Consider the following 25537-nt stretch of genomic DNA (forward strand, 5'->3'; position numbering starts at 1 on the left):
AGTTACATAAGCAAATGGATAATCCTAGAATGTAAAGGATGGAAACACAATCTGACTCCAATTATTTCTTCAGTGATTTACTTTAATAAACTTCATTTTACGTAACAAAGGAAAAACTATGCTTATACTACAATCAAATATCTACTCATACTCAAAGGGAGTCGGGTGAAACTAACTCTCAGATTTAGACAAATAAAAATATTTTGTCCTCTTCAACTGCGGAATCTATTCCGGAGAGTTTGGTGCAAATACCGTTGTCTTGCCTTCCCAAAATGCAGATGCTAACAGGAGAGGCAGGAGGTGGTTACGGCCTTGCTCGCACTGAGACCCTCCCCACGCCAGCTCAGCAAACACGCTGAACGGCTGCTGCGCGCACAGCCAAAGCTGCGCTACTGGGATGTTTAGTACCATCAGGGCAGCAGCAAATCTTACATGCACCTCTCAAAAAATAAATCTAGCAGAGTTCACAGAGTTACAGCATCTGCCTTACAAATTACAATCTTGGAAGCCGATATAATCATTGATGAGGGAAAAAGGTCTTAAAGAGACCCAAAATGCTCAGAATATTAGGATCTATTGAAGGAGCTTCTTGCACAATGGAGATAAAAACATTATATTCATCTGCTGTTTGGAAAGCCACATTAGGGAAAATAAAACCTAATTGTGTAAATATGATAATTATCAACAAACAGCTCTGAGCAGGTACTAGAGATCAAAATATGTAAACTATCTAAAAATATAAAATATATAAAATATCCGTAAGGCTTTTATCTGTAAGACAAAAAGCCTATGTCCAGGAGCTGCTGGGCGAACTATTGGGAAATTAGATTTAAAAAATGAGTGAGAATAAAATAAGGCAATAAGCAGTAGAACAGCCCAAGAGAGCTCGATTTTCAGGCAAGGGTGATAATAAATAAATCTGGGGAAAGAGGCAGTTAAACCCAGCAGTTGATGTCCACATAGAGGACGGTCAGGAAAACTGGGTTCAACTCTCTGCTCTGCCCTTTCCTGACTATGTCACCAAAGACAAATCATTTTACTCTTTCCGCCATTAGACCATTATCTGTAAAATGAGGCTCCTTAGGACAAGGTTCACATTTCTTAAGTTATAAACAAAGGCCATAATCACTCAGTAACAAAAATAATTATTATTACTATTTGTACTATCACTGGACTTCAGTTCTTCCTCCTATGATTAAAAAATAGAGCATGGTTGATTTCAGCTGGAAAGAAGAGACAACGCGTGGTGCTCATATGCCACGCGGACACGCAGGCAACAAGGAAACCACGAGGAACCTACTCTGTGTGTGCGTCTCATTTACAGTGTAGGTGCAGAGAACACTTCCATCCCGAGTGCCCAAGTTGAATCCTCTTCCGGACAAAACAATCTGAAATTCATCTAGGAGAAGAAAAATAAACATTTTAATCCCTGCTTTACAATAATAATAATAATAATAATAATAATAATAATAATTTGAAAGTATCAAGATGCACAGAATGAATTTCTTCATAGTATTAAGCCTACTAGTAACAGTGAAGACATTGCTTATTTCCGACTTTCTTTCTTGGGCCCCTTAGTGAAATTCGGGGAAGATACCATTTACTGCCACATAGGAAGGCAGTATTTCATTTGTTAGACAAAGTGTTTTCCCATAGTAACCAGGATGTAAGAACTGAAGCCTGACAGTTATCCCCACGTAGCACAGAAACTTCCCCGGCCTCATCTTCTCTGACCGAGAAAAAGAAAGAAAGAAGGCGGGGGGGGGAGAGAGAGAGAGAGAGAGAGAAAGGAAAGCATAGAAAAGAAAAGCAGGAAAACTTCCCCAAATTCTGTGGTCAGGAAAGTATCCGCAGGAAAGAAGCTTCGTTGTTTTTCTCTCCTCTAGGGTATCAAGGTACGGGAATGTAGAGAAAACTACTTATTCATGCGCTCGGTTTCTCAGAACTGCCGAGTGCTGTATTTTCCTTACTCCGACAGCCCATATGGAGTTCTTTCCCGGTTTCCTGACATCACTCACCGGTTTCATTCTGTTGCATACAGATTTATAACTCACCAAAGGTCATGCCTTTTGGACTATTAACGATCTACGGCCAGTCACTAAGGAAAGTTTATTCAGCTTACTGCTCAGGACTCACAGAGGAGCAGCTGTCACTAAATGTCAGTAAAATAAAATGCCTGAAACACAAGTGAACTGATCAAATATCTTGATCGGCATTTAACTGTCTGCTGTTCAGCTGTAAGATGCATGTTAACTATTTCAACAGTGATTACCTCTCAGTCTTCTCGGACGACCTCCTGTCTACCACAGTCTAACATGCACACAGTAATTTACTGAGGAAGGAAATACTGCTATGCCACTGTTCATTAAGTATATTATAAAAGGAATTTCACTTAAAAAGTGCAGGTAAAACTTAAGATGTGACTCAGCAAAAAGAATAGGGCTTTCGAGTCAGACGGACAGAGTCAGCTAGGGCAACTCCTGATGCAAGTTCGTCATCCTGGGCCAGGGGTTAGGAAACTGTCGAGGGGCACGTGGGTGGCTCAGTCGTTAAGCATCTGCCTTTGGCTCAGGTCATGATCCCAGTGTCCTGGGATCGAGCCCTGAATCAGGCTCCCTGCCCAGCAGGAAGCCTGCTTCTCCCTCTCCCACTCCCCCTGCTTGTGTTCCCTCTCTCGCTGTGTCTGTCAAATAAATAAATAAAAATCTTCAAAAAAAAAAAAAAAAGGAAAGAAAAAACTGTCGAACTGTTGTTAGGACGAGCAGGTAAAATCATGAAGGAGACGCTCTGGGATGGTCAAATGCGCTACTCCTCTTCAACATCCCAACGACCGTTAAACAGGGAGTCTACAAGATGCAGAACTTAAGACCATCACCAGCGGTTGGGAGGCTCCATGGGAAATTACACAGCACATTTCCTCTTCCACTAGGCCCAACACTCTTCCTTTTCTAAATTAAAAGGAACTCCAAGTCAGCCTTGAAGAAGAAACAGAATAGGCCAGAGAGTATCACATTCTCCCTGGGTAAGGATGGCTTGGGAGTGCTAAAACCAGGGTTTGTTCCAATGCCGGCTAATGAAGCCTCCTGCTTCTTCCCGCCATCGCCCATCCGTCCGTCACTCCCGTGCGTGCCCTGAGCCGCTGGGAGCCGTGCTTTGGCCAGGTCACCAAAGCACGCAGCTCAGAGTCCACAGATACAAGACTGTTTGTACAACCAGATAAAAGAAAAAAAAATCTCATATTTTATTTTACTTGTCATAGGAAAGGTCTCAAACATGAACTAAATATACAGAAAATTCTAAAAGCCTGTCACACAATATGTTCATTATTTAAAATAACACTCCAATCTTAAAAAATTTGAATTTAAAATAGAAATATTTCAAGGAATTATTTAAAAATTCTTACAGAAAAGGATGCCAAAAAAGTTAATTTTGTTATTCTCTTTCCAACATGAGTTTTAAATCATATAATTTAACGAGGGGAAAAAAAATACAATTTCTTACATGGTATTTTTAAATTCTAACCACTTACCCCCCACACAGACACTTGAAGGCCGCAATTCCAGAATTTCAGTGCATGACCGATCGAGTATCTAAAAAGGAGAAAAGAAGACCAACGTAGAGAATTAATTTCTAACATGCAAAGTGAATTATAAGATTGCTAATGATCTTTAAGTCTTCCCCTTAACTTCAAGAGACGGCAGAGAAAATCTACGATCATAGACACTACTCTCAAGCCCTGAGAAAATTTCTGTGCTGTCCTTCAGTACACATTCCAAGACTGTTCTGTAGGAATCCTTATCTGATTAGAGTAAACTCAGATAAGCACAGATAAAGCAGATGTTAACCTCCACCTCCATGTCTGGGAGCCTTGAACACAAAGACGACTACACTTTCTCGGTTGCCATAAAATCTAGGCTGACTTTTCCTGTCGGGCAAAAACAAGGGAGCACATCAGTCCTCCTGCTCAATTATGCGAATTTAATATGTTTTTTATTAAGAGGTTCAATAGAGTATCAATAAATAAACATTTCTTTGGCTGTGGCGTTTTATTCGATGTCTCAGCCTCAATTCCCACAGATGACAATCCCCCTTATATGCACCAAACGTTACAGCTGCGGAACACAGGCTCTCTGTACGTATGGGCCAAGTATGACCCTCAAAAACACAGAGTCCGCACTCCAGCATTCCCAGAGCGCAGGAACAGAATGGCTCTTCTTAGCTTGTTCCGAGAAACAGAAACCACCATACAAGGCCCAAGGCTACAAGTGAAAAACAACAGTGATGCAATAAGCGGCTCCTAATGGACACAACAAGCCCGTCTTTATTTTTGGAACTGCTCTGCTCTACATTATCAAATTCAGACAAATTCCAGATGATCCTGGGAGACATTCCTTTCTCGACAGAGCTGAAGACGGATGACGGACAGTGGGCTCCAGCCTCTCCCGCTCAGAGCTGGAACAGGAAGGAAGGAAGCAGAAACACTTTCCGTGCTTTCTTGAATAACAAAAGGATAAATTGTCAGACTCTAAAAGCCAGCTGGGAATTTCTGTCGCTGAAGAGACATCACGGAGAAGGGGGTGTCACTTGTACTTTTTAAGATCCCTTCGCCAGTAGATCTACTTTTTGCAAAGCAATTGAAGGTTAAGTGATTGGGAAACAAATAGAGTAAAATTTTATGTCTGAGAAATTCTGAAGGAGGTCTGTTTAAACTCAGGAATGACCAGAGATGGATTCCACAGTCACCCAAAGGTTTTACATTGCCCAAAGACCTCCTCTTGGTCTGCTATTTTATCCCCTATAATCAATACTCCTCTCGGGAGAATGTACCACACTTCAATTAAGAATTGGGCAAAGAGCTGAGGACCACTGTCAAACACTGACCCACCTCGTGGAGGGGAAGAATCCCAATATTTTAACACCATACAGGTAACAAGACTCAGAGGGGAACAGAACAGAAAAGTTTTGCTAAAGGAATATGGAGCTAAAAAGGTTCCAACTAACCAAAATGCAGCATTCTAGCTTTGGCTTTGGCCAGTCTGAGATTAAAGAACAGGAAGCTGTGCAAATCAAAGGGAAACACAAAGCCTCCCCATCTATCTGACTTGCCAGCAAGTCTGAAGGAATTTATTTTAAATAAATTAAGGGGCGCTTGGGTGGCTCAGAGGGTTAAGCCTCTGCCTTTGGCTCCGGTCATGATCTCAGGGTCCTGGGATCGAGTCCCGCATCGGGCTCTCTGCTCAGCGGGGAGCCTGCTTTCTCTTCTCTCTCTCTCTGCCTGCCTCTCTACCTGCTTGTGATCTCTGTCTGTCAAATAAATAAATAAAATCTTTAAAAAAAAAAAAAAACTGATCCTGTTAAGGAGGCTCCTGTGAAGGAACGTCTTTCAGGTCACAATTTCTTTATCTGTTATTTTAGGCACACCTCTAGGGCCAATTACTGAAAAATGTTTCAAGCATCAAGAGAAACTATGAAAGGTTTAAAGTTTGAATCCATTGGAAATCGCAGCTGTTTTTTAAAGATTCCTTAGAATAAGGTACATGGAGAAATTACAAGATATTCCAGAGGCCAAGAAGATGCAACCCAGAATGACCACTGGGACTTTCTAAAACTGTGCTGGTTTTCTCTCTCCTAGCAATATTGACCATAAATAAGTCAGATCTCAAAATATTTAAGACACATGTGTGTATCTTGACTTCCTCTTTTAATTTGATGTAATCCACTGAATAGTTTTAAAATGATAGTTCCAGGGGCGCCTGGGTGACTCAGTGGGTAAAGCGTTCCGCTCAGGATTGTCTCAGGTCTTGATCTCAGGCTGGTGAGATCGAGCCCCACATTGGGCTCCATTCTGGGTGTGGAACCTACTTGAGATTCTCTCCCCCCACCCCGCCGCCACTCTCTAAATATAAACAAACAAACAGCAAGAATCCAAAAATAAAATGGTATTTCCAACAGCAAGATCAAATGATCAGTTAGTGTGGCACTCTCCTGAAGACTGGAGAGTAAACCCCTTTGAGGACTGTTGCTATACATTTCTGAAGCCAGTTCCCGTAAGGTGATTTCATTTTAAAATAAAGGTTCAAGATCATTTAGAAATTTATTTTCTATTCAACTCTGAGAATAAAGAAATCAAGTTACATTAAGCAGAAACTAAGAATAATTAAAGATTGGTTATATATTGCAAGAAATTGTGTAATATACATTTATACCTCAGAATACATGTACATTAATTATGAACTTTTTAAAAAAAAAAGATTTTACTTATTTATTTGACAGAGATCACAAGTAGACAGAGAGGCAGGCAGAGAGAGTAGGAAGCAGACTCCCCGCTGAGCAGAGAGCCCGATGCGGGACCGGACCCCAGGACCCTGGGATCATGACCCGAGCTGAAGGCAGAGGCTTTAACCCACTGAGCCACCCAGGCGCCCCAATAAAATGAACTTTAAAGATATGATATTACTGAATGGAAAAGTGACTCGAGGAGCACATTCATGGAAAGGCAGGCAGTGTAGACCACGAGTCATAAAGTGGCAGCACCATGTACAGGAATCCGGCTGAATCCCCCACAGGACATTACCTGCCCTTCTCTGAAGTTTGTGGTGATTTTTTTTTTTAATTTCTTTGGACCTGATGTTCAATTAGTTGGGTATATGCATCACCTCCTTGATTAGAAGACAAACTCTTTGGTATAAAAAGAGGGTATCACACTGTACAATCCTCTTGGGACCAGTACATTGTTCTATATGCACAGCACAACCAATACATGTTTAGGGAATACAGATTACATGAATTATTGAGAATATTAAAAATATCTATCTAGTAAGCAAGTCAACAACCATATTGTGACAAAGATCAGGCAGGATAAAGTTAATTTATGTGAAAAAGCATCTAGCCCTCCAATAAATTGTGACTGTCAGAAATCCAGAAACTCATAATTTCAAAGTTCACCCAAACCACTTCCAAATGAAAAACAAAGAGAGGGAAAGAGAATGTGGTGGAGAAGGAAGAGAGAAAAGAAAGTGTGTGCTTTTTTAAAAAAGAAAATACATCCTAAATTTGGTTTTTCCATCTAGAGTTTACCATCTAGAGTCCCTATATTAGGAAAATAACTAGAAGTCAAAATAATTAAAAGTGTGTATGCAGACAGTTTTCCATCATTAAAGTATTTTTTTTGTTTTTTTTTTTTTAAGATTTTATTTATTTATTTGACAGAGATCACACGTAGGCAGAGAGGCAGGCAGAGAGAGAGGAAGGGAAGCAGGCTCCCCACTGAGCAGAGAATGAGATGCGATGTGGAGCTCCATCCCAGGACCCTGGGATCAGGACCTGAGCTGACGGCAGAGGCTTTAACCCACTGAGCCACCCAGGTGCCCCCCATCATTAAAGTATTTAAACAATCAGTTCCATAAACATGAAACAGTTTATAATCTATTCTCCATACAAGCCACTGCACACAAGTCAAATGCTCAAGATACCAAAATAGGTCTATTATACTAAAATTACCATCACCAAATGGCAACTGACAGAGAGGACAAATATTTTAAACACTCTAGTTAATTTTTACTAAATTAAATCTGTTATTGATTGATTGAACATTGGATCAGGTGTCCCGTCTACAATAACTGACGCATTATCTTTCATACTCTGCATTTCCATCATTGTACAACACAGCATCTTGTAAGGATGTTTCTTCAAATATGTGTTGCCATCTGTCTTCATTATATCTCAATAGAAACGGAAAATAGTTTCCACTAAAGGTCGGCCTTGGTTGACATCAGAGAGAGCTAATAGCACCATAGACGAAATTTAAAGACAAGCCAAATGCTATTAATAAAACTAGGCACTTTAATCCATGCACACACTAGATGCAAAATTGCATCATTTGAGATTTTGAAGTATACACACACACACACACACACACACACATATATATAAATTGGCAAAGAACTTGATGCTCACCATGAAAAAGAAGTATACTACCTAAGCATCTGTTCACTCAAAAAGTAATATCAGTGTTAAGGAATAATTACAAATGAAAATAATGGTACATTATTACTTAATCCCTATTTTTAAGTCCTCAAATATTAACAGGGATAACAAAAGCCAAATTAACTAAAAGTCAAACTTCCTAAATTTAGTACAAATATCAGGAGTCAAAAATGCAAAAGAACTTCTAACAATGGTAATAATTATTATCATTTGGGGGGAAATTATTATGTTTCAGGAACTGTGCTAAGCACATTAGCTGAATTTCTTCAGTTGATCCTCTCAAGTCTTATGAAATACATACTATTTTTAATCCCCACTTTATAAACGAGAAAACTGAGGTTTTAGAGAGGTCTTTTTAATTTTAATTTTTTAAATAAGAACAACTAGTTTTTAAATAGCCCAGCCAGATCTCTTCAAGTTTGACTCTAAAGCCTGTTCTGACCAGGGCACTCTGCTACCCTCCAGGCTTGGGACAGAGTCTAACCATCATAAAGTCTAACACCTAACAAACTACTGAAAATGTATCTGCTTGTTTTGCCCACATTCCTTTTATACTATCAAAACATTCCACAATCTATCTTGTTTCTTATCTTCAAGAGTATGTCACTAAGCTTTCACCTACGTTTATTGGGGTTTTTATATATTTGTTTTAAAATTCCCAGTTCCAAAGCACCTGGGTGGCTCAGTGGGTCAAGCATCTGACTCTTGGTCTCCGCTCAGGTCTTGACCTCAGGGTTGTGAGTTCAATTCCTGCATTGGGCTCCATGCTGGGTGTGAAGCCTACTTCAAAAAAAATTTTCAATTCCACCAATTTAAGTAAGTCAACATTTTAGATCATCTTATGAATTAGTAACATATAGGATATGCAAATGCTTAGGGCCCTCGTCCTTTTGATTAATTTTTCCTCTATTGTCTTATTTTACTATTGTTTTCTATCTCAAATTTGTTTTGCACAGATAAAACACATGTACTCTTCACTTCTCAGAGTAATCTAGAACCTAAAAGACAAGAGACGCTATACTAGAACAACAGAAGGTCCTAACTCTGATTTGGGGGCACAGCAAGCACTTGGAAAAAGAAAATCAAACTGTGTTTAGAAAATCAATTTGTTATCTGAACACATTTTTTAATTTCATAAAAACAATGGTGTCAATGGCATTTAAAGACATTGAGGTTTCATACATTTCCAGAATTTGCCTGAGTCCTAGGAACAGAAAGGATATTCGGAGCCAGAAGGCAGAAGGTTGGGGGTTTTTTGTTTCATTTTCTTTTGTTTTTCTCTATTTTTTCTGGACAAGGAACAGACTTTAGGTGAATTTTTCATACAGAAATGTTAGTCTTTCTCTCCCCCTCGCTCATTGTCTCACCTAGGTTGCTAGACACACAAACAACCCTTTTTTAAACACAATCATTATCCAGGTTCTCTACTGCCCAAAAAATTCCATCTCAATGTAGCTGTTCTCAGCTCATGAACTGATTTCATACTAATATATGAGTGCAAATATATGAAATGATGACTCTTCAAACAACCTAACAGGGTTATACCCTTAAGAGAGAGTTTTTAGACCACGAAAATCCCTATGCATGGAAATTCTGACAGCACAACTATTCAGTTAAGCAAGAAATGCAAGCAGCACAAGGGAAAATGTTTTCTAGAATGCGGTGCCCGGGTGTGCCGGGGTAGCTCAGTCAGCTAGGCGTCTGCCTTCGGCTGAGATCATGATCCCGGGGTCCTGGGATCGAGCCCCGCATCGGGTTCCTTGCTCAGCAGGGAGCCTGCTTTTCCCTCTGCCTCTGCCTGCCCCTGCCCCTCCCCGCTGCTTGAGTCATTCTCTCTTTCTTTGTCAAATAATTTTTTCTTAAATCTTATTATTTTTTTTTTAAATGGGACGCGCACACTGGAAAGCAAGGTGGGCTTCCCTACCCGAGGGAGGTCTGCTCCTCTGCTGTTCTTCCCTTGCTTTCTTTCCCTCTTATGTTATTTGTGAACCATTGAGTCTCTGAAAACTTTTTAACATACGGCGGCACCCACAGGGCACGGCTGGGTGGAAGATGACGGTGTGACCTCCAGGAGAGGTCGTCCCGGCAGAGCAGCTGTTGCTAAATACAAGACCATTGGCAACACTTGTGTTTATAAGCCAGTACGAATCAAGAATGGAAAAGAAGTTGGGGCACCGGGTGGCTCAGTGGGTTAAAGCCTCTGCCTCTGGCTCAGGCCATGATCCCAGGGTCCTGGGATCGAGCCCCACATCAGGCTCTCTGCTCTGCGGGAAACCTGCTTCCTCCTCTCTCTCTGCCTGCCTCTCTGCCTACTTGTGATCTCTCTGTCTGCTAACTGGATGGATAAAATCTTTAAAAGAAAATAAAAAAGAGAATGGAAAAGAGGTTAAAAGACACAGAATTCTAAATTCTAGTACTTTGTATAAAAATTCTAAACACCAACATGTTGTCGCAAACTGTGAATTTAATGCCTAGAAGACAGTTTTATGTATTTAATCTCTATAATCACAGTCACTGTCCTGTCTCCTTAATAAAACATTCAGGACTGCTTCACATGTATTTGTCTTGGGGCGCCTGGGTGCCTCAGTCGGTTAAACCTCGGACTCTTGGTTTCCACTCAGCTTCTGATCTCTGTGTTGTGGGATCGAGACCCGTGCAGACCCTGTGCTCAGCGCTGAGTCGGCTTGGGATTCTCTCCCTTTCCCTTTCTCTACATCCCCACGCCACGCTCCTCTCCTACGCACACCAGCACACACACGAGTGCACACTCGCACACACACTTTCTCTCTCCCTCCAATAAATAAATACCTTAAAAAAAATAAAAAATGACGTGTGTTTGTCTTGAACGCTTCCTTTTAAACATGTGATAAAAAGTCTGCACCATATTACGATAATAAATTTGAGCAAATATTACCCCTCTTCCCAGTGGTTTGGGATAAAACTACAAGAGGAACAATAGCTTTCACCCCTACAAATTGGAATTGTTTTCTGTCGCTTCTATCTGGTGTGTCCAATTTTAATTCACAATTTGTGCAATTCTGCTCATCCAAATACTCTGGTTAGTTCGGTGTACACCACAAATACTAATTTCATGGAATTTCTCTATTTGGCAAGGGAGAGGGATAGAGAAGCATGGTTATTTGTGCCTCCCTCTGGGTTCGTTGTTGCTTAGCAGGAAGACCAGACGCAGCCTTAGGAGTCAGCCCTGACCTTGTGCCTGCTGGCGTCTCTCAGATCACGGAGATTTGGCAGAAGATCAAAGTAAGTCCCACTGTCACTGTCCCTTCTCTGCAGGGTGACTTGAACGAAGCATCAGAATGGCGTTTCGCTCCGAGTACTCCAGGCAGGTTCAAATGAATTCCGAGTGAGCCTACATCGAACGCTCTGGTCAGGTTGCAGGATCTCACTCTGGGCCAAATTTACATACGAAGTGGCAAGTAGCAGCAGTGCACTCCGTAGCCAGAACCCGCAGTGCTCGCAGGAACAGAGGTGAGAACCACTGCAGAGTCAGGCACAACTCTTAAATACCCTCTTGGTTACAAAGCAGCTCGTCTTGCTTCCCTATAAAGTTACAAACAGGTCTTTATAACTACTGAAGAAAAATCCGGAAAAGGGGGCAGCATCATCAAGGAGCCATCTAGAGCAGAAATAACCAGACAGCGCCGTACTCGATTTCTTCTTTCTGAGATATTTAAGGTATGTATGAAACCATATACTGATCGGAGAGCTTGTAAGTTCCTCAACATGTTTACATAATGTACACGAGTTATAATAACAGATATGGGACATGGAAGTAGTAAAAGCCATATTAGGGCCTGAAAAAAAAAGCATATTTGTACATAGTTGTGGCCTTTTTCCAGGCATTTAAGATAAAATGGAATTGATTAGTGAAAAACTGTTGTTGAGAGACACCCAAGATAAAAAGTCAGCATGGGGGTGCTGGGTGGCTCAGGTCATGATCCCAGCATCCTGGGATCGAGCCCCTAGTCAGGCTCTCTGCTCAGCAGGGAGCCTGCTTTCTCCTCTCTCTGCTGCCTCTCTGCCTCCTTGTGATCTCTGTCTGTCCAATAAATAATAAAATCTTTAAAAACAAACAAACAAACAAAAACTCAGCACGGAATTAGTTAGATGGGGAAACAAAGCAGCATATGACTTAGGACATGTGGTGTCTTTGAAGTTGATGTTGAAGGTTGGGGTCATATCTAGGTTTTATGATTTGAAGATCAAATGATCACCTTTAAAAAAAGAAATTTTCCACAACTAATATAAATAAAAACAAATTTTAAAATCTGTACTTTTTCCAATTTCTAAATGGCTACAGAAAGGCTATTGTATTTGGAAAATAGAATACAGCCCATTCCAGAAGAAACTAGGTAAACCCTTTTCTAATGAATGATAATACCACATATTCAAACCCAACCTAATATAAAAGGTAGATAACACAGTATATTAAAAATAGCAGCTGGGGCGCCTGGGTGGCTCAGTGGATTAAGCCGCTGCCTTCAGCTCAGGTCATGATCTCAGGGTCCTGGGATCGAGTCCCGCATCGGGCTCTCTGCTCAGCGGGGAGCCTGCTTCCTCCTCTCTCTCTGCCTGCCTCTCTGTCTACTTGTGATTTCTCTCTGTCAAATAAATAAATAAATAAATCTTTTTAAAAAAAATAGCAGCTGCTCAATTAATGTTTATTGAATTAATTGAAAAGTAAATGTAAAACTTTCTAATAAAAAGCATGAGCATTTTGACTATAAGACAAATATATGAGGTGTGTAATACTGAACAGTTAAGCATTAAAAAAAATACAGAGCTTAATTAGGCGCTACTTGAATGAATCAAATCACACCTCCTGTCACACACAGTAAAAAGGTGGGTTATTTTGCATTGTATAAATTTTGGTAATCATGGCACTGATAAGGCAATGAGCCAAATTGGGGGAAAAAATTAAGAAACGATAAAAACAACATGAAAAGATACATGAACTTAATATAAAGGTATCTTAAATGGTTAATTCTAGGCAGGATATGTGAAAAAAGAAAAAAAATTAAATTCCATTAACTGGTTTCCTTTGTGATCTCATGTGTAAAATTCAGTTCTAAATATTAAAGATTTTCCCCAAAAATAGATTATTTCATTACACTTAAATTCAATATACTACCTAGACATCTATAATGTTTTCTTCAACTTTATTAAAAATTTTAAAAGTTCATTATAGTAATAAATTTCAAACACCAACTTTGGGTATATAACATCATCTACAATAGAACATTATAGATAATTTACAAGCACCCTGGGTATGTCCTTAACAGATAGAAACTGCTAATTTCCATGACATATAATATGTCAAAAAATACCAGTAGGATAATAATAAATCTTAAAAAACGAGTTTTTTTCCGTACTCACTGAGCAGCTTTAAGCACTACAGGAGTTCATCTTAATACGAAGGATTCTAAGTTTATATCTCATAAGGAAAAATCACTGAACAGCATTATTCCTACGGTCCCAACAAAATGAAGCCTTTGTAATTAGCCGTACATACAGGTAAAATAAGCAGCTAAAAGAAATGTAAGGATGTTTTCACAATCTTCTCTTGTTTCCTTTTTAGCTTACAATATTCAGATGATATTTATTTTCTCTCTGGCTGCCAAACATCCCTATCAAATGTATTTTTCTTTAGGTCCGACATCAGTGAAAAACGATTGTAAATTGTGACCATGGGGCTCAGTCCACCGAGCATGTGACGCTGATCTCAGAGTTGAGGGTAGGAGCCCCACTCCCGGTATAGAGATTATTTTAAAATAATAAAATCTTTTAAAAGATTATTTGTAAGCACATGTTTTAGATGAGTTCATTTTAAAAAACTGTTTGGAGCTTCAAAATACCAGCCGCTCGATACAGCGTGCTCTGCCCTGGCCCATTACTAAAAATGGTTTCTCTCCTCCTTGGCCAGAAAGCGAGTTGTGTAAGCACTAGTGAGAAATTTTTAAACAAACTTTTAATCTAAGAAATCTAAGGAAGAATGTGAGTTATAATCATTGCCTTTTATTCTTTTCAGCTCCAAACATAACAGATGAATAGTTCTGATGATACTCTTGGTAAAAATATGCCCATATCAGGAACTGACATAAAAACCTCAAATGACGTTGAAGTTTCTCCACATTTCACAACTGAATTTTCATAACAAATCATATTAGCAGGTCTTCCTTTTTCACTACAACATAGAAATCAGCCAAAAAATGGATTGAGATGTGAAAAGAAGCTTATCTGCCTCCAGCTTTTTTTGTTTTAGAATCTGAAGAAATTGAATCCCAATGTTTTTCACTCTGATGCACGCAGTATTTCATGTTAGTCCTGTTTGTTCACTCTCTTGTTTTATTAACTGAAACGTGAAATCTATTTGTTGAGTATTCTAAGTCTGTCTTTGTTCTATTTAATTTTTCAATATCCAGAGTGGCAAATAAAATATTTCCCTATGCCACAAGGATAGAAAAACAAAGATTTACCCGTTCTTCTACCAGCTTTACAATCAAATACCTATGTCTAAAAACAAAGAACTCAGAAAAGTCAAGGGTACCATGTCAATATGTGTAACCCAACCCCAGAAAAGCATATTAAACACAGTTTTCAAAAAAAAAAAAAAAAAAGTTTCCAAATAAATTGGGAATTATTATATTTGGGGAAAAATAAGATGTAGCTGAGAAATCATGCATTTATCCATTATAATTTATACTGGTGGTACATTTAAGCCATAACTCTTAACCATTTTATCCTCCTTATCAATGTCCTTCTACTTGACTGAATTTGCTTTCAAGAACAGGTGAGCCTCTAAAGGTCATCTTTTGTAGCCCAAACAGATTGGTGTTAAGAAATAAACATCTGGCACTTAATTTTGGCTATATAACCCAATGGTACCAGCTTAGTTTTCTCACAAAATGTCACAAAGCTGTATTTATTAAAAGTAGATTTGATTTTCCTAACTACAGCTCCAATCTAATAAAAAAAAGAATAATGTTATTATTAAGTAAAATCATCATGGATATGCAAATAGAGCACTGGACGAAGGACATCAAGATAAGATTATAAAATTTCAGTACCTAAAACGAGTAGCTTAAAACAAATTTTTATTTTTATTTATTTTATTTTTTATGTTTAAGTTTTAGCTTTTTGGAATTTGGAAGGAATAAAGTGCCTTGTTAGAATATATGGCAAAAACATGTTAAAGGTATTTGAATATAATGGACTATAACAGCTATTGAGTGTTTTTCCTACCGAGAACACTTTCCACCCTTACAGGTGTAGGAACAGTTGCCCGCGTACTGAGGAAACCGTTCTGCACTGCATGAGATCCTGAGTGAGGCTGCGGATCACCACGCTTTCTCCTCTCCGCCTCGCTGCCTACCTCTCGTCACTGCGTAGACGCGGTACTCTGGCTGGTTTAAATATGTGACGGGAAGGAGCACTGGACTCAACTGAGTCACTCAGAATCCTTGTCTGGGACAGAGTATACGGATGCCCCAAAAGGACAGCTCTCTCTTTGCAAAGCCAACTGGTCCCAAAGCCTGAAATCTCAGGCAATTACCTTCATCTGACACTCATCCGAACAAGGAAAGAATGAGGCAAATAAAACTGATGAAGACAGATCATAAGAACTTGGATTGATTCTCCCGACTCAATTACACGTGAGGCAATTTCCTCTCTCCGGACCACCCAGTTATATAAGACAGTAAGGGTTTTTTTTTTCCTCTTAAGCTAGTATGAACTTGGTTTTTGAAGCCCTAGTCATAGTACAGAGGAATATAAATAAGAAGATGAAATCAAAGTTATATGGAATCATAAGTCAATTCAAAGTAAAGTATTCTCTGGGGAACAAAAGGGGAGGAGGGGCAGCGCCCGGGGGGCTCAGTGGGTTAAAGCCTCTGCCTTTGGCTCAGGTCATGATCCCAGAGTCCTGGGATCGAGCCCCGCATCGGGCTCTCTGCTCAGCGGGGAGCCTGCTTCCCTCTCTCTCTGCCTGCCTCTCTGCCTACTTGTGATCTCTGTCAAATAAATAAATAAAACCTTTTTTTAAAAAAAGTTTTTTTAAATGCTTAAATACACCATAACCATATTATAAATACATGAAAATATTTTCAAAGTGCAAATCTTATTTATTCACTCGTTGATATAGATGAATCAAGCAATCACTACTCGCCTAACGCCGCACGGGACACTCGGCGAAAAGGAAGGAAGAGCGACGGCCTCGGGCTTCCTACACTGATGTGAAGATGCTACAATGAGACACTTCATCTACATTCGGTACTAATGATCCTTGCGTAAACAGAAGCCCAGAAGAAGCTGATTTATAGTGAGCCTCACATTATAGCCAGTCTTTTTTTAAAAAGTCCTAGAAACTGATTTCCAATTTCAAATAAGTCTTACCAGTTAGGGTTTTGTCCCTGTGACTATATCTTTATCATTAGCTCAGACTGAAGATTTTTTTTTTTTATCACACCATGATTTTATAAATAAAGATTTCCACAACTAAACAGTCAACATTCGTAGCAGAACCTGCTAAAATCACTTAAAAGTGAGGTCTTATCAGATTGTCCATTAGGCAGCTCTCCGTGAAAATTATTTGCATGTAAGGAAAATGATTTTGCAGGGTCTTCTCATTTCGGTAAAACACAATGTAGACACCTTACTTAGAAACGTTTCAAAAACGACAGACATTACTGCTACAAACAATTCGGTGCGAGTTCAGCTGGAGCTTACCTTTTCGGCATTACGAATGAAGTTATTTTTTGAAATACATGTTGCCCTTTTTTCTCTTTATGAATCATCTATTTCAGTCTGATCTGAATTTCCTTCGCGTAGGAGGGATCACTCCTTTCCTACTTGTGTTTAAGCTCCTCTACATCCCCATTAGGAACGTGGGAACTCGGGCATTCGCTGCCATCACCTAGGATAGAGTGTTCTTAATTCTTCTGGATCAGGGTTATTTATAAAACCAGTTTCACAACGGATTTGTCTCCCCTGCTTAATACATTCTGAGGTGCTCTATCAAAAAACAATTGTAGAAATAATTGCAAAGAGTATAACATATCAACGTCTTGTTTTTAGGGAGGGAAAAAAAGAGGGAGGGAGGTTTTTCATGGAGTATTTTTATTTTTATTCTTTCCATGTTATGCACCAGTCTGTGGCTCTGTTTCATCTTGAATACCACCTAATGAAACGATGAACCATGTGCCACTCACATGTCCGTCTGATTAGTTCAAATAACACTTCCTTTTCAAAGAAAAGTCTTGCAACCACCTTTCCAAGAAACCAAAAGTAACTGTTTAACATTCTAAGATATTAAAGATAATCTAAAGTGGAAAAGAGAAGAATTATATCCTTGGGTTTGTGGGCAACAGGAGGGGAGAAAACACAAGAGGGGAACAATGAGTTAGTTCTCAAGTTCTCTGACTTGCACACTGCCCTGGATTGCCCCATCCCTGAGGGACATGCCCGTGGGGACTCCCCAGGTCCAGTTCCACTTCTCCCTCTGCCCTTCTGGCCTGCTCTGCCGGGTCCTCCGGCTTTCCGGGCCCCTCTGCAAACACGGCCTTCCCTGCTTCCCCTTATTCAGAGCTGTTGGGGCGGGGGGAATGTCCAAGTGACATCTGCTCCCCTCTCCGTCCTTTTCATCCTATATCTAGTGATCTCTCAGGTTCTAGGAACTTTCTAAGGTCTCCCGAATTCACCTTCTTGTTTCCATTTCACTGCCATCACAGCAGTAACAACAGCCACTAACAGTTTCCAGAGCCGTCCGAGCTGGCTCAGCAAGAGAGAAAGGCTGTGTCCCTGGAGCTCCGGCCCCTCCCCGTTCCTGACAGCCTTCTGACCAGGCCGTGTGTTCCTCATGGTCCCTGACCTAGTTTAACTGGGACAGACCTAGAATCTCGGTACCTAAAATATGCCCTAAGGAACTATGGTCCACGGGAGATGCTGTTTCCCCCTGAACAACTAGGTTTCTACTCTGAATCACTAACCAGCTTATGGGTTCCCCAACAAGAACTGGAGCTCTCTTCTAAATGCAGACTCCGGAAATTCTACACAGTTTTGTCATGGGAATCTCCTTTCCCAGTTGCTGGCTGGGCCCTAGCCGCAAAGCCTGAGGATTTGGAACCAGGGCAGGGCCAACTATTTGATTTTTGGTTAGCTACACCATCTAGAAGTCCTTGTAGTTACGACCCACTTGGTAGATCTGATCCTCTGACCTATCGAGGCCATGTCCTTTTAGTGCTAAGCCACTGATTATTTAGAATTCCCGCCATCTCTCTCCATGGACTGCCCTACAGAAACCTCAGTAACCCCATCCTACATGGGCCCAACTTCCTGACCTTCGAAGCTTCCTACCAAATGTTTGCAAGTCCCACCCTTCTGAGTCAGACCATTCTTAATCATGATCTCATTTAATTCACAAAACAACCCAACGAAATAGAATTGTCCCTCTTCGACTTGACGAGAATTTTAAAACCAGAGACATTACGTGATAGAACGTACCCAACGTCACACAGCTAGGCCGCGGCCAGGCTGGAACTCACACTCGGGTCTTGTCCCCAACGTCATAGTGGCTTCACTCTACCAGGTTTCCTTCCACCGCGTCTCTCACAACGAACTCGTGCAAGAGGCTCATAATACACCTTCCGTCTTTCCGTCTCCCGAATTACCCTACACATTACCGCAAGGCTATTCTTTCTAAACTTTCTCAGCTTACAAGTCTCACCCAGAAGCTGCTCTTGCCTCTTCTCCAGTTACTCACGAGACAAGGGCCGACTCCCCACTCCAACATTTGAGATTTTCCGTAACCCGGATCCAGCCTGCCCGTCAACCTTTGTCCCTCACTACTCCGCCATCACCAGGCCGTCCTCACTCCCGCGCCCCCGGCCTCAGCCCCGGCTCCTTCCGAAGTTCTGGACTGCTTGCCTCTAATTCCCTCCAACTGTCAGAGCACAGCTGAAGCTGCAGCACCGGAAGTCTCCCAGGACTTCATGTGTCCCAACTTAGCCCCTCCTTCTGTCAACTTTAGCCATTTTTTTTTTAATTTATTTTTAAACTTTTTTATCGTTATGTTAGTCACCACACAGTACATCATTAGCTTCTGACGTCGTGTTCCAAGATTCACCGTTTGCACGTGATACCCGGCGCTGCACGCAATCCGAGCCCTCCTTATGCCCATCGCCAGGCTGACGCACCCTCCACCGCCAGCCCCTCAAAACCCTCCGTTGTTTCCCGGAGTCCATAGAACCACGAGAGACCGTGGGCGCCACACTGGCATCTTAATGGAAACTACAAGGCAGGCTTCCTCTCTGTCAGCCGCAGTGACCCCATGAGCTTTCCCACCTCGCCCTAACCCCCACATCCTGGGATTCGCGCAGGGGCTACCGCATCCCAGGCCTCAAGTCAGCAGTATTTTCAAGCTCCTTTAGAACAGAGAATGTGCCTCGTTCATGGCCCTCTTCCGAGCTTACCACAGTGCCCTGGGCAAGGTTAGGGCTCGATCAACGACTGGGTGAAAGAGCGACTGGGACAGTGGGGGAAGGGAGGCGTGAAGAGGAACGTTCTCACCCGCTCCTGCTTGAGCTGGTAATGAATTTCAGACTTTCCCATTCCTAATAAGATTGGCGATTAAACCAGTATTCCGAAAACTATTAGAGATCATGTTTGCCTGGAGAAAAAGCTAAAATTTTGAAATGATCTATTTCATTCTTAATCAAAATAAAACATGCAAATGATTTTCTGAGTCAAATAGGTTTTAGAGAAGGTATTAAATTGTTCATATGCAAACTGTTCATAACAAAGCCTTCTCCAGTCACTCACTTTTGAAGTTATAAGAGAAAGGACCAGGACAGTGTTTCTTTTCTTTCTTTTTTTTTTTTTTTTTTAACTACAATGAAAGAAGGCTCCAAAATGAAACTCCTATCTTTGCTGATTAAGAAGCTGATTCTGAACAAACCATGACTTAACAAAATGTGATTTACAGCAAGGGGACCAGACCATGTCGGTCGCTGGATTTGGATGGGCAAGAGGACAAAGAAAACATGAAAATCAGCTTACATTTTTTCTCAATTAATTTAAAATTAAATTAATTTAAAAATTAATTTAATTTTAAATTAATTAAATCAAAGAAATTAATTAATTGACAATAAGGCCTGACATATATGAATAACTACCAGCAAAAATAAATAAATAAATAAATAGTCTCCCAATTTAGCTAATATCTTGCCTTCAAAGTACCAGACATCTGAATTTTTCTTAAAATTTTCTGATTCTTTACATTTGCTTAGCTTTGCATAAATCCATTCCACGGTACAATTTTATCCACTAGTCTGGTAAATCATCAAGAATAAAGGGATAGTCTCTTCTCTCTGCCCTTACCCTGAACTAGATGCAGTATATTTGTTTTAAACGCCAAATATAATTTTTGAAAATAAGATGGTACTTTGTAAGTATAAAGTGCAATTCAAATTCCAGGCAGAATTATAGCTTTTGTATATTACCAGAGATGCAGCAATCCCTGCCTTGAAAAGACATAAAGTGCTTGAATCGCCTTAAACTTCAACCAAGCGAGCAAAAATCCCACGATCCTCGTGTCCATCAAAATCTCAACCATGCGTGGGATCAACTTTGGTTGTATGGACCCCATTCAGCTCTGACATGTGACTGCTGCCCTGGTCCCCCAGAGGCTGGCTTCCCCAAGAATAATTCACTCCTCCTTGTTTTGACAAAACAGCTGAAGTTTAACTGAATGAGAATGAACACTCCACCACAGGCCCCAGCAAATGAAAGGCAAGAGGCTTTGCATGCAATCTGTGGCTGAAATGACACAAATCTTTCTAATTGCCTGCCAAGTCTTTCAACATAACTTACTCAAGCTAAAGTCCATCGAGAACATCAGGCCAGAAAGGCTGTAGTTAGAAATTCCATCTCAAGTTTCCCTAATACAAATAAAATAGATGAAACTTAACAAATAAATGTAGCAAAACAACTTTGGTAGTCAACTACGAATTCCTTGAAGGAGAAATGCGTAGTTACAGCCCACAGAGTTTTAAAAACCAATTAGTCACCGAGGATTTTGAATTGAACCTTTTACACAGAAGGGGGAAAAAAAATTCCAAAGGGAATAACCCAGCGAGGTCTTCTCTCCTTCCCACTAGAATTATAAAAATAACCACAAATTCCCCAGCACAATGAAATCCTGTTTAAAAGTTTAAAATCCAATCCACAGATTTGTTGATTTCCAGGATCAAACTATGCTCTCTTTTCATTGTCCACCCACTTCCCTATATTTTAAAACAAACCACAGTTACAGAGTATTTACCTTGAATTCAAACATAAATCCACGTGAATATGAATCCAAATATTTCCTATTTTTTATCTGCATTTTTTTCTAAATACTAGACATAATTAATTTTTTTCTAAATTAAATTTTTTCTAAAGACTAGACATAATCAAGCTCCTAAAATAATAAAATCTCTATCCTGCATTTACATTCGGCCTGTCCCCTAGATGTACTGATATGCAATCGAACCAAATCATATTTTCTTCTTTGAAAAGTTCCATGAATTAGGGTAAAAAAAACCCTACAGGCTACTTAAAAAAAAAAAAAAAGCAATCAATCTTCCTTGGTTTCTGAAAAACATGTTCTTTCAAGAGAAATTTTCAACACCAGAACCAAACATCCAAAGACCCTGAGACTTACTGTTTTTTTTGTTTGTTTGTTTGTTTGTTTTTCCCTTCAGTAAATACCTAAAGGTGAGAGGAAAAGCTTCGGCTTAGCAAATACATATCATTCACATTCCGTTTTAGGATGGTGTTTACCAAAATATCATAAATACTTAATAGCAACTGTTCCTAGTGCTTCCAGCAAAAGGCAGTAAAAGGAGACATAAAGCTGAGCTGTGGAAGCCAAGGAGCTTTGCTCGGCCTGTCATCATCCCGCCTCCCCCCGCTCCAGGGGGTCCCGACTCTCTATCCCCAGAGACTGTGCCGCTAGATTCCAAACAGAAACTCGACCAGCTCCGGCGAAACTAGGAACCCTTAGAACCGAACCAACAACGGCAGCTCAAAGACTCAGCGGCCGCTGCACGGGGCCCGCCCGAGAGCTAAGAAACACCGTGTTTTGGAGGGACACATATCACACCTTCCGGCCCAGGTATTTATTTTACGCTGCTTCTACAAAGCCTATAAAACTTGCTAGAGATGCAGACGGTGAGGAACTCCACGCTCAAAGGGCACGAGCGTCTAAGACTGTCCATGAAGATCTTCCATTTGAAATCTCACACCCAGGCTCAGAGTTCAACCTACAAGCCTTCATACCGACAAGGAACACAAACAAAATCCACATCTTTAGGGTCAGTGCCGCCATGTTCTCAATACCAACCAAATGTCCTTCTTACTCTCTTTCTTCAAGACAACGACCATCTGAACGGATACAAAAATTACGTCTTACGTTGTAAAATGCACCTAAGGTCATAAGCCTTTCTTACTCCCAGAAAAATACTCACAGAATTAATTATTCCTTTAAGGGCTTGAAATCCACCTTTCACAGGGAAAACTTGATCATTGGAATCGGCAATTCTTTCCAGCTTTAGAAAAAGCAGGAACATTTAATTAACAGGTAGTTGAGACATATACATTTTATACACACCATTATGTTTCAGTTATGTTCATCTGAAAAACTATACTACAGGATTAATTCACCAGGGCAGCCTGTTAGGACTGAAGGAGAAGCACTAGTGTTACTGCAAATATATTACAATGAAATGAATCTCCCACAGGCCCTTTACACTGGTCTCAAGTTTGAGTCTCTAAAGAGTGCACAGCTCTATTAGCTGTAAATGTCAAGAGACACAGGAATCTTAGTCATATTTAACCAAAAATTTAAATGTAAAATCATCTGGTGAGCAGGGCGGGGGAGGGGGGGAGATACACACACACACACACACACACACACACACACACACACACACACACCCCTTCAAAACTTAATGAAAAAATCAGGGTTTGGGAATGAAAATATTAAAGATTTCCTCTAAACAGTTTTCCCAAGTGCTTGCACTCCTAAGAGTCAAGTATTCAATCAAACTAAAACACCTAAATACGACTGTCATAATAATCTTGTCAGTTGAGTTCAAGGAGTATTCGTAATATTTTAATCCAAATGTGTGTTCTATAATATTAGTTCCTTTAAACCAAATGAATATTCAAGAAACTTTAGGGTTTCATTTTTAGTAATGAAACCAATCAAAATCAGACACTATTGATGCAGAATTCAAAATCACTCCGTAGAAAATGGTTAGCAACCAATTAGGGCCACAGAAAGCCATCAGTGAAAAGATTCTGAAGACAATGACGTCATTTAGACTGAAGTTTGCAGACCGGCTGCACTCACCTGCGCTTGTTCAAAGTCAAGAACACCAACACAGTAAACTCTAGCCCCAAATGACCTGGATATCTTTGCCTAGAGGAGAGAGAGATAGAGAGAGAGCAGCGCAGGGCGGTCAGGATTACTCAAACATCAGGCTGGAGACACAGAGACACAGAGCAAAGCACACCGGGGTCTGAAGAACGGTTTCACTTCGATACTCACCTCTTTCTCTGCATATGACGGCACCAGACCGTCCAACTTTCCATCTGTCAGTGCAATTATGATACTGGAGGTTTTTAAGCCTCCTGCTTTCTGAATTTGTTCATTTGCCTGAAAATGAAGAATAATTATCCAACTAACAATTTAATCTTAACTTTTAACCAGCATGTTCCATCAAGCTGAATTTATGAGTCTGACAAAAGCAAAGTATTACAGACTGGCTTTTAAAACAGGGTATTCTGTGTTAAGTATTTTATTTGAAATATGCATAGATTCACATTATAGAGTAGTTAGTATTGGGTCTAAAGGATATACATTTTAAGCTTTGATTGACTAGTCTGAAAATAACCACACAGAAAATGAAAAATTCCTTAAAAAGCAAAATGCCATCCAAATTTTTCTCACCACCACAGTCAATCAGTCTCATCCTCAGAACAACTAAAAGCATTTAAATTTTTTTTTTAATTTTTTAAAGATAAACATGTAGTGAGGTCTTAGAGTTTGACCAGAAAGTTAGAGTTTACTGGATTACAGAATAAGAAAACATTCTCTCCCATACTTAGAAATGTGAAGAACTTACTAGCTTTAGTCCTTCATGGATATATGTCTCTCCTACTGGTCTAACATCTTTTAAATCCTCCAAGCCTTTACTGATTTTGCTTCTGAAAAATATAAAATTAAACAAAAGAAAAATGAGCAAAGAGCACAATAAGCACTTATCAAAAAACATGGCAATACTACAATCAAGATTCCTTCAGGAAGAGGAAAGCCACAGGCTTTGAGGACATAACTTCTCATACTTTTTGCTATGTAATAGTATTTAATAGCATTCATATTTTAACTACAAAAAAATAAAAGCACTGACAATGTGAAATACCTTGAAAAATCTAGGTCTATTCTAGGCATTTTTGAACTGAGAACAGGTACCTTCTATTATATTTGTCTGACTAAAGGCTAAGGAGTAAAACATTTTCCTTCATCCAAAACAAACGAGATTGTATAGGTCAGCTTAAGTGAAAAAGCATTTCTGAAACACTTACCCACTACCCTACAAGCTGGAAATTTCTTTGTTGTCTGTAAATTTCTGAGGCACATTACGTAACCCTTACTTATAGAAATTCGCAGTTTCTACCTGTTTCCCAGAGTGTGTGTCTCAGAATCTAGGCACACTTGCAGCATCTTCTCACCCTTCCAGACACTAACTCACTCTTTTGCATACTGTAGGTACTGAGCACCTACCTGATGAGCAAAGGAAAGGATAAGTGGGCGGATGGGTGGAGAAATGGATGGTAATGGGCTCTTGAAAGAGGCAATATGAAGGAAAAAGATGAAAAAAAAACTATAGAATAATCTTCTCATCATGACTAATTAATATCCCAATGCAGTATGTCTAAAGGAAGCATGAATACATTGTTAAAAGCTATTTTGTGTGTATTAAGTAAGAGAAGACCAATTTTTCAGGGTTTTTCAGTACAGGTTCCAAAGACCCCTTGAAAAATAGAGAAACCCTAAGAATCGTAAGAGATAAATACAACAATGTGGCAAAAACAGTCCAAAATAAACTCAAAATTTTGTTTTAAATTTTTGAATTTAAAGGATCAGAAGAGAGATCTTAATATATTGTTTTCAGAATTTTAGTTTTTATAAAGAAGCAAAGTCTCTTTTTGTGTGTGTGAGAGGGAGAGCACTTGCCAGATGGGGGAGAGGCAGAGAGAGAGAGAGAGAGAGAGAGAGGACTCAAGCAGGCTTCATGCTCACTGCATACGGAGTCCAACAAGGGGCTCTATCCCACAACCCTATGATGATGTCCCCACACACTTGGGGCCCCTGGGTGGCTCAGTCTTTAAGCATTTGCCTTCAGTTCAGGTCATGATCCCAGGCTCCTGGGATTGATAAATAATAAAATCTTTAAAAAAAATAAGTAGTCAGACACTTGACTGACTGAGC

General features: G+C 40.0%; 1 protein-coding gene across 1 annotated transcript in view; it reads right to left on the minus strand.

Moving 5' to 3' along the window:
* Positions 1-25537, minus strand: part of ANTXR2 (ANTXR cell adhesion molecule 2) — a 146338-nt gene that overhangs the window by 104018 nt on the left and 16783 nt on the right. Inside the window, exons 4-9 of the mRNA XM_059385749.1 lie at positions 24171-24252; positions 23594-23701; positions 23396-23464; positions 22509-22589; positions 3530-3590; positions 1301-1399 (exon numbers count right to left, since the gene is read on the minus strand). Coding sequence (XP_059241732.1) covers positions 1301-1399; positions 3530-3590; positions 22509-22589; positions 23396-23464; positions 23594-23701; positions 24171-24252 — 500 coding nt within the window. The remainder of the gene's footprint in view (positions 1-1300; positions 1400-3529; positions 3591-22508; positions 22590-23395; positions 23465-23593; positions 23702-24170; positions 24253-25537) is intronic.

The sequence above is a fragment of the Mustela nigripes genome, chromosome 1 (assembly GCF_022355385.1).
Source record: "Mustela nigripes isolate SB6536 chromosome 1, MUSNIG.SB6536, whole genome shotgun sequence".
NCBI lineage: Eukaryota > Metazoa > Chordata > Mammalia > Carnivora > Mustelidae > Mustela > Mustela nigripes.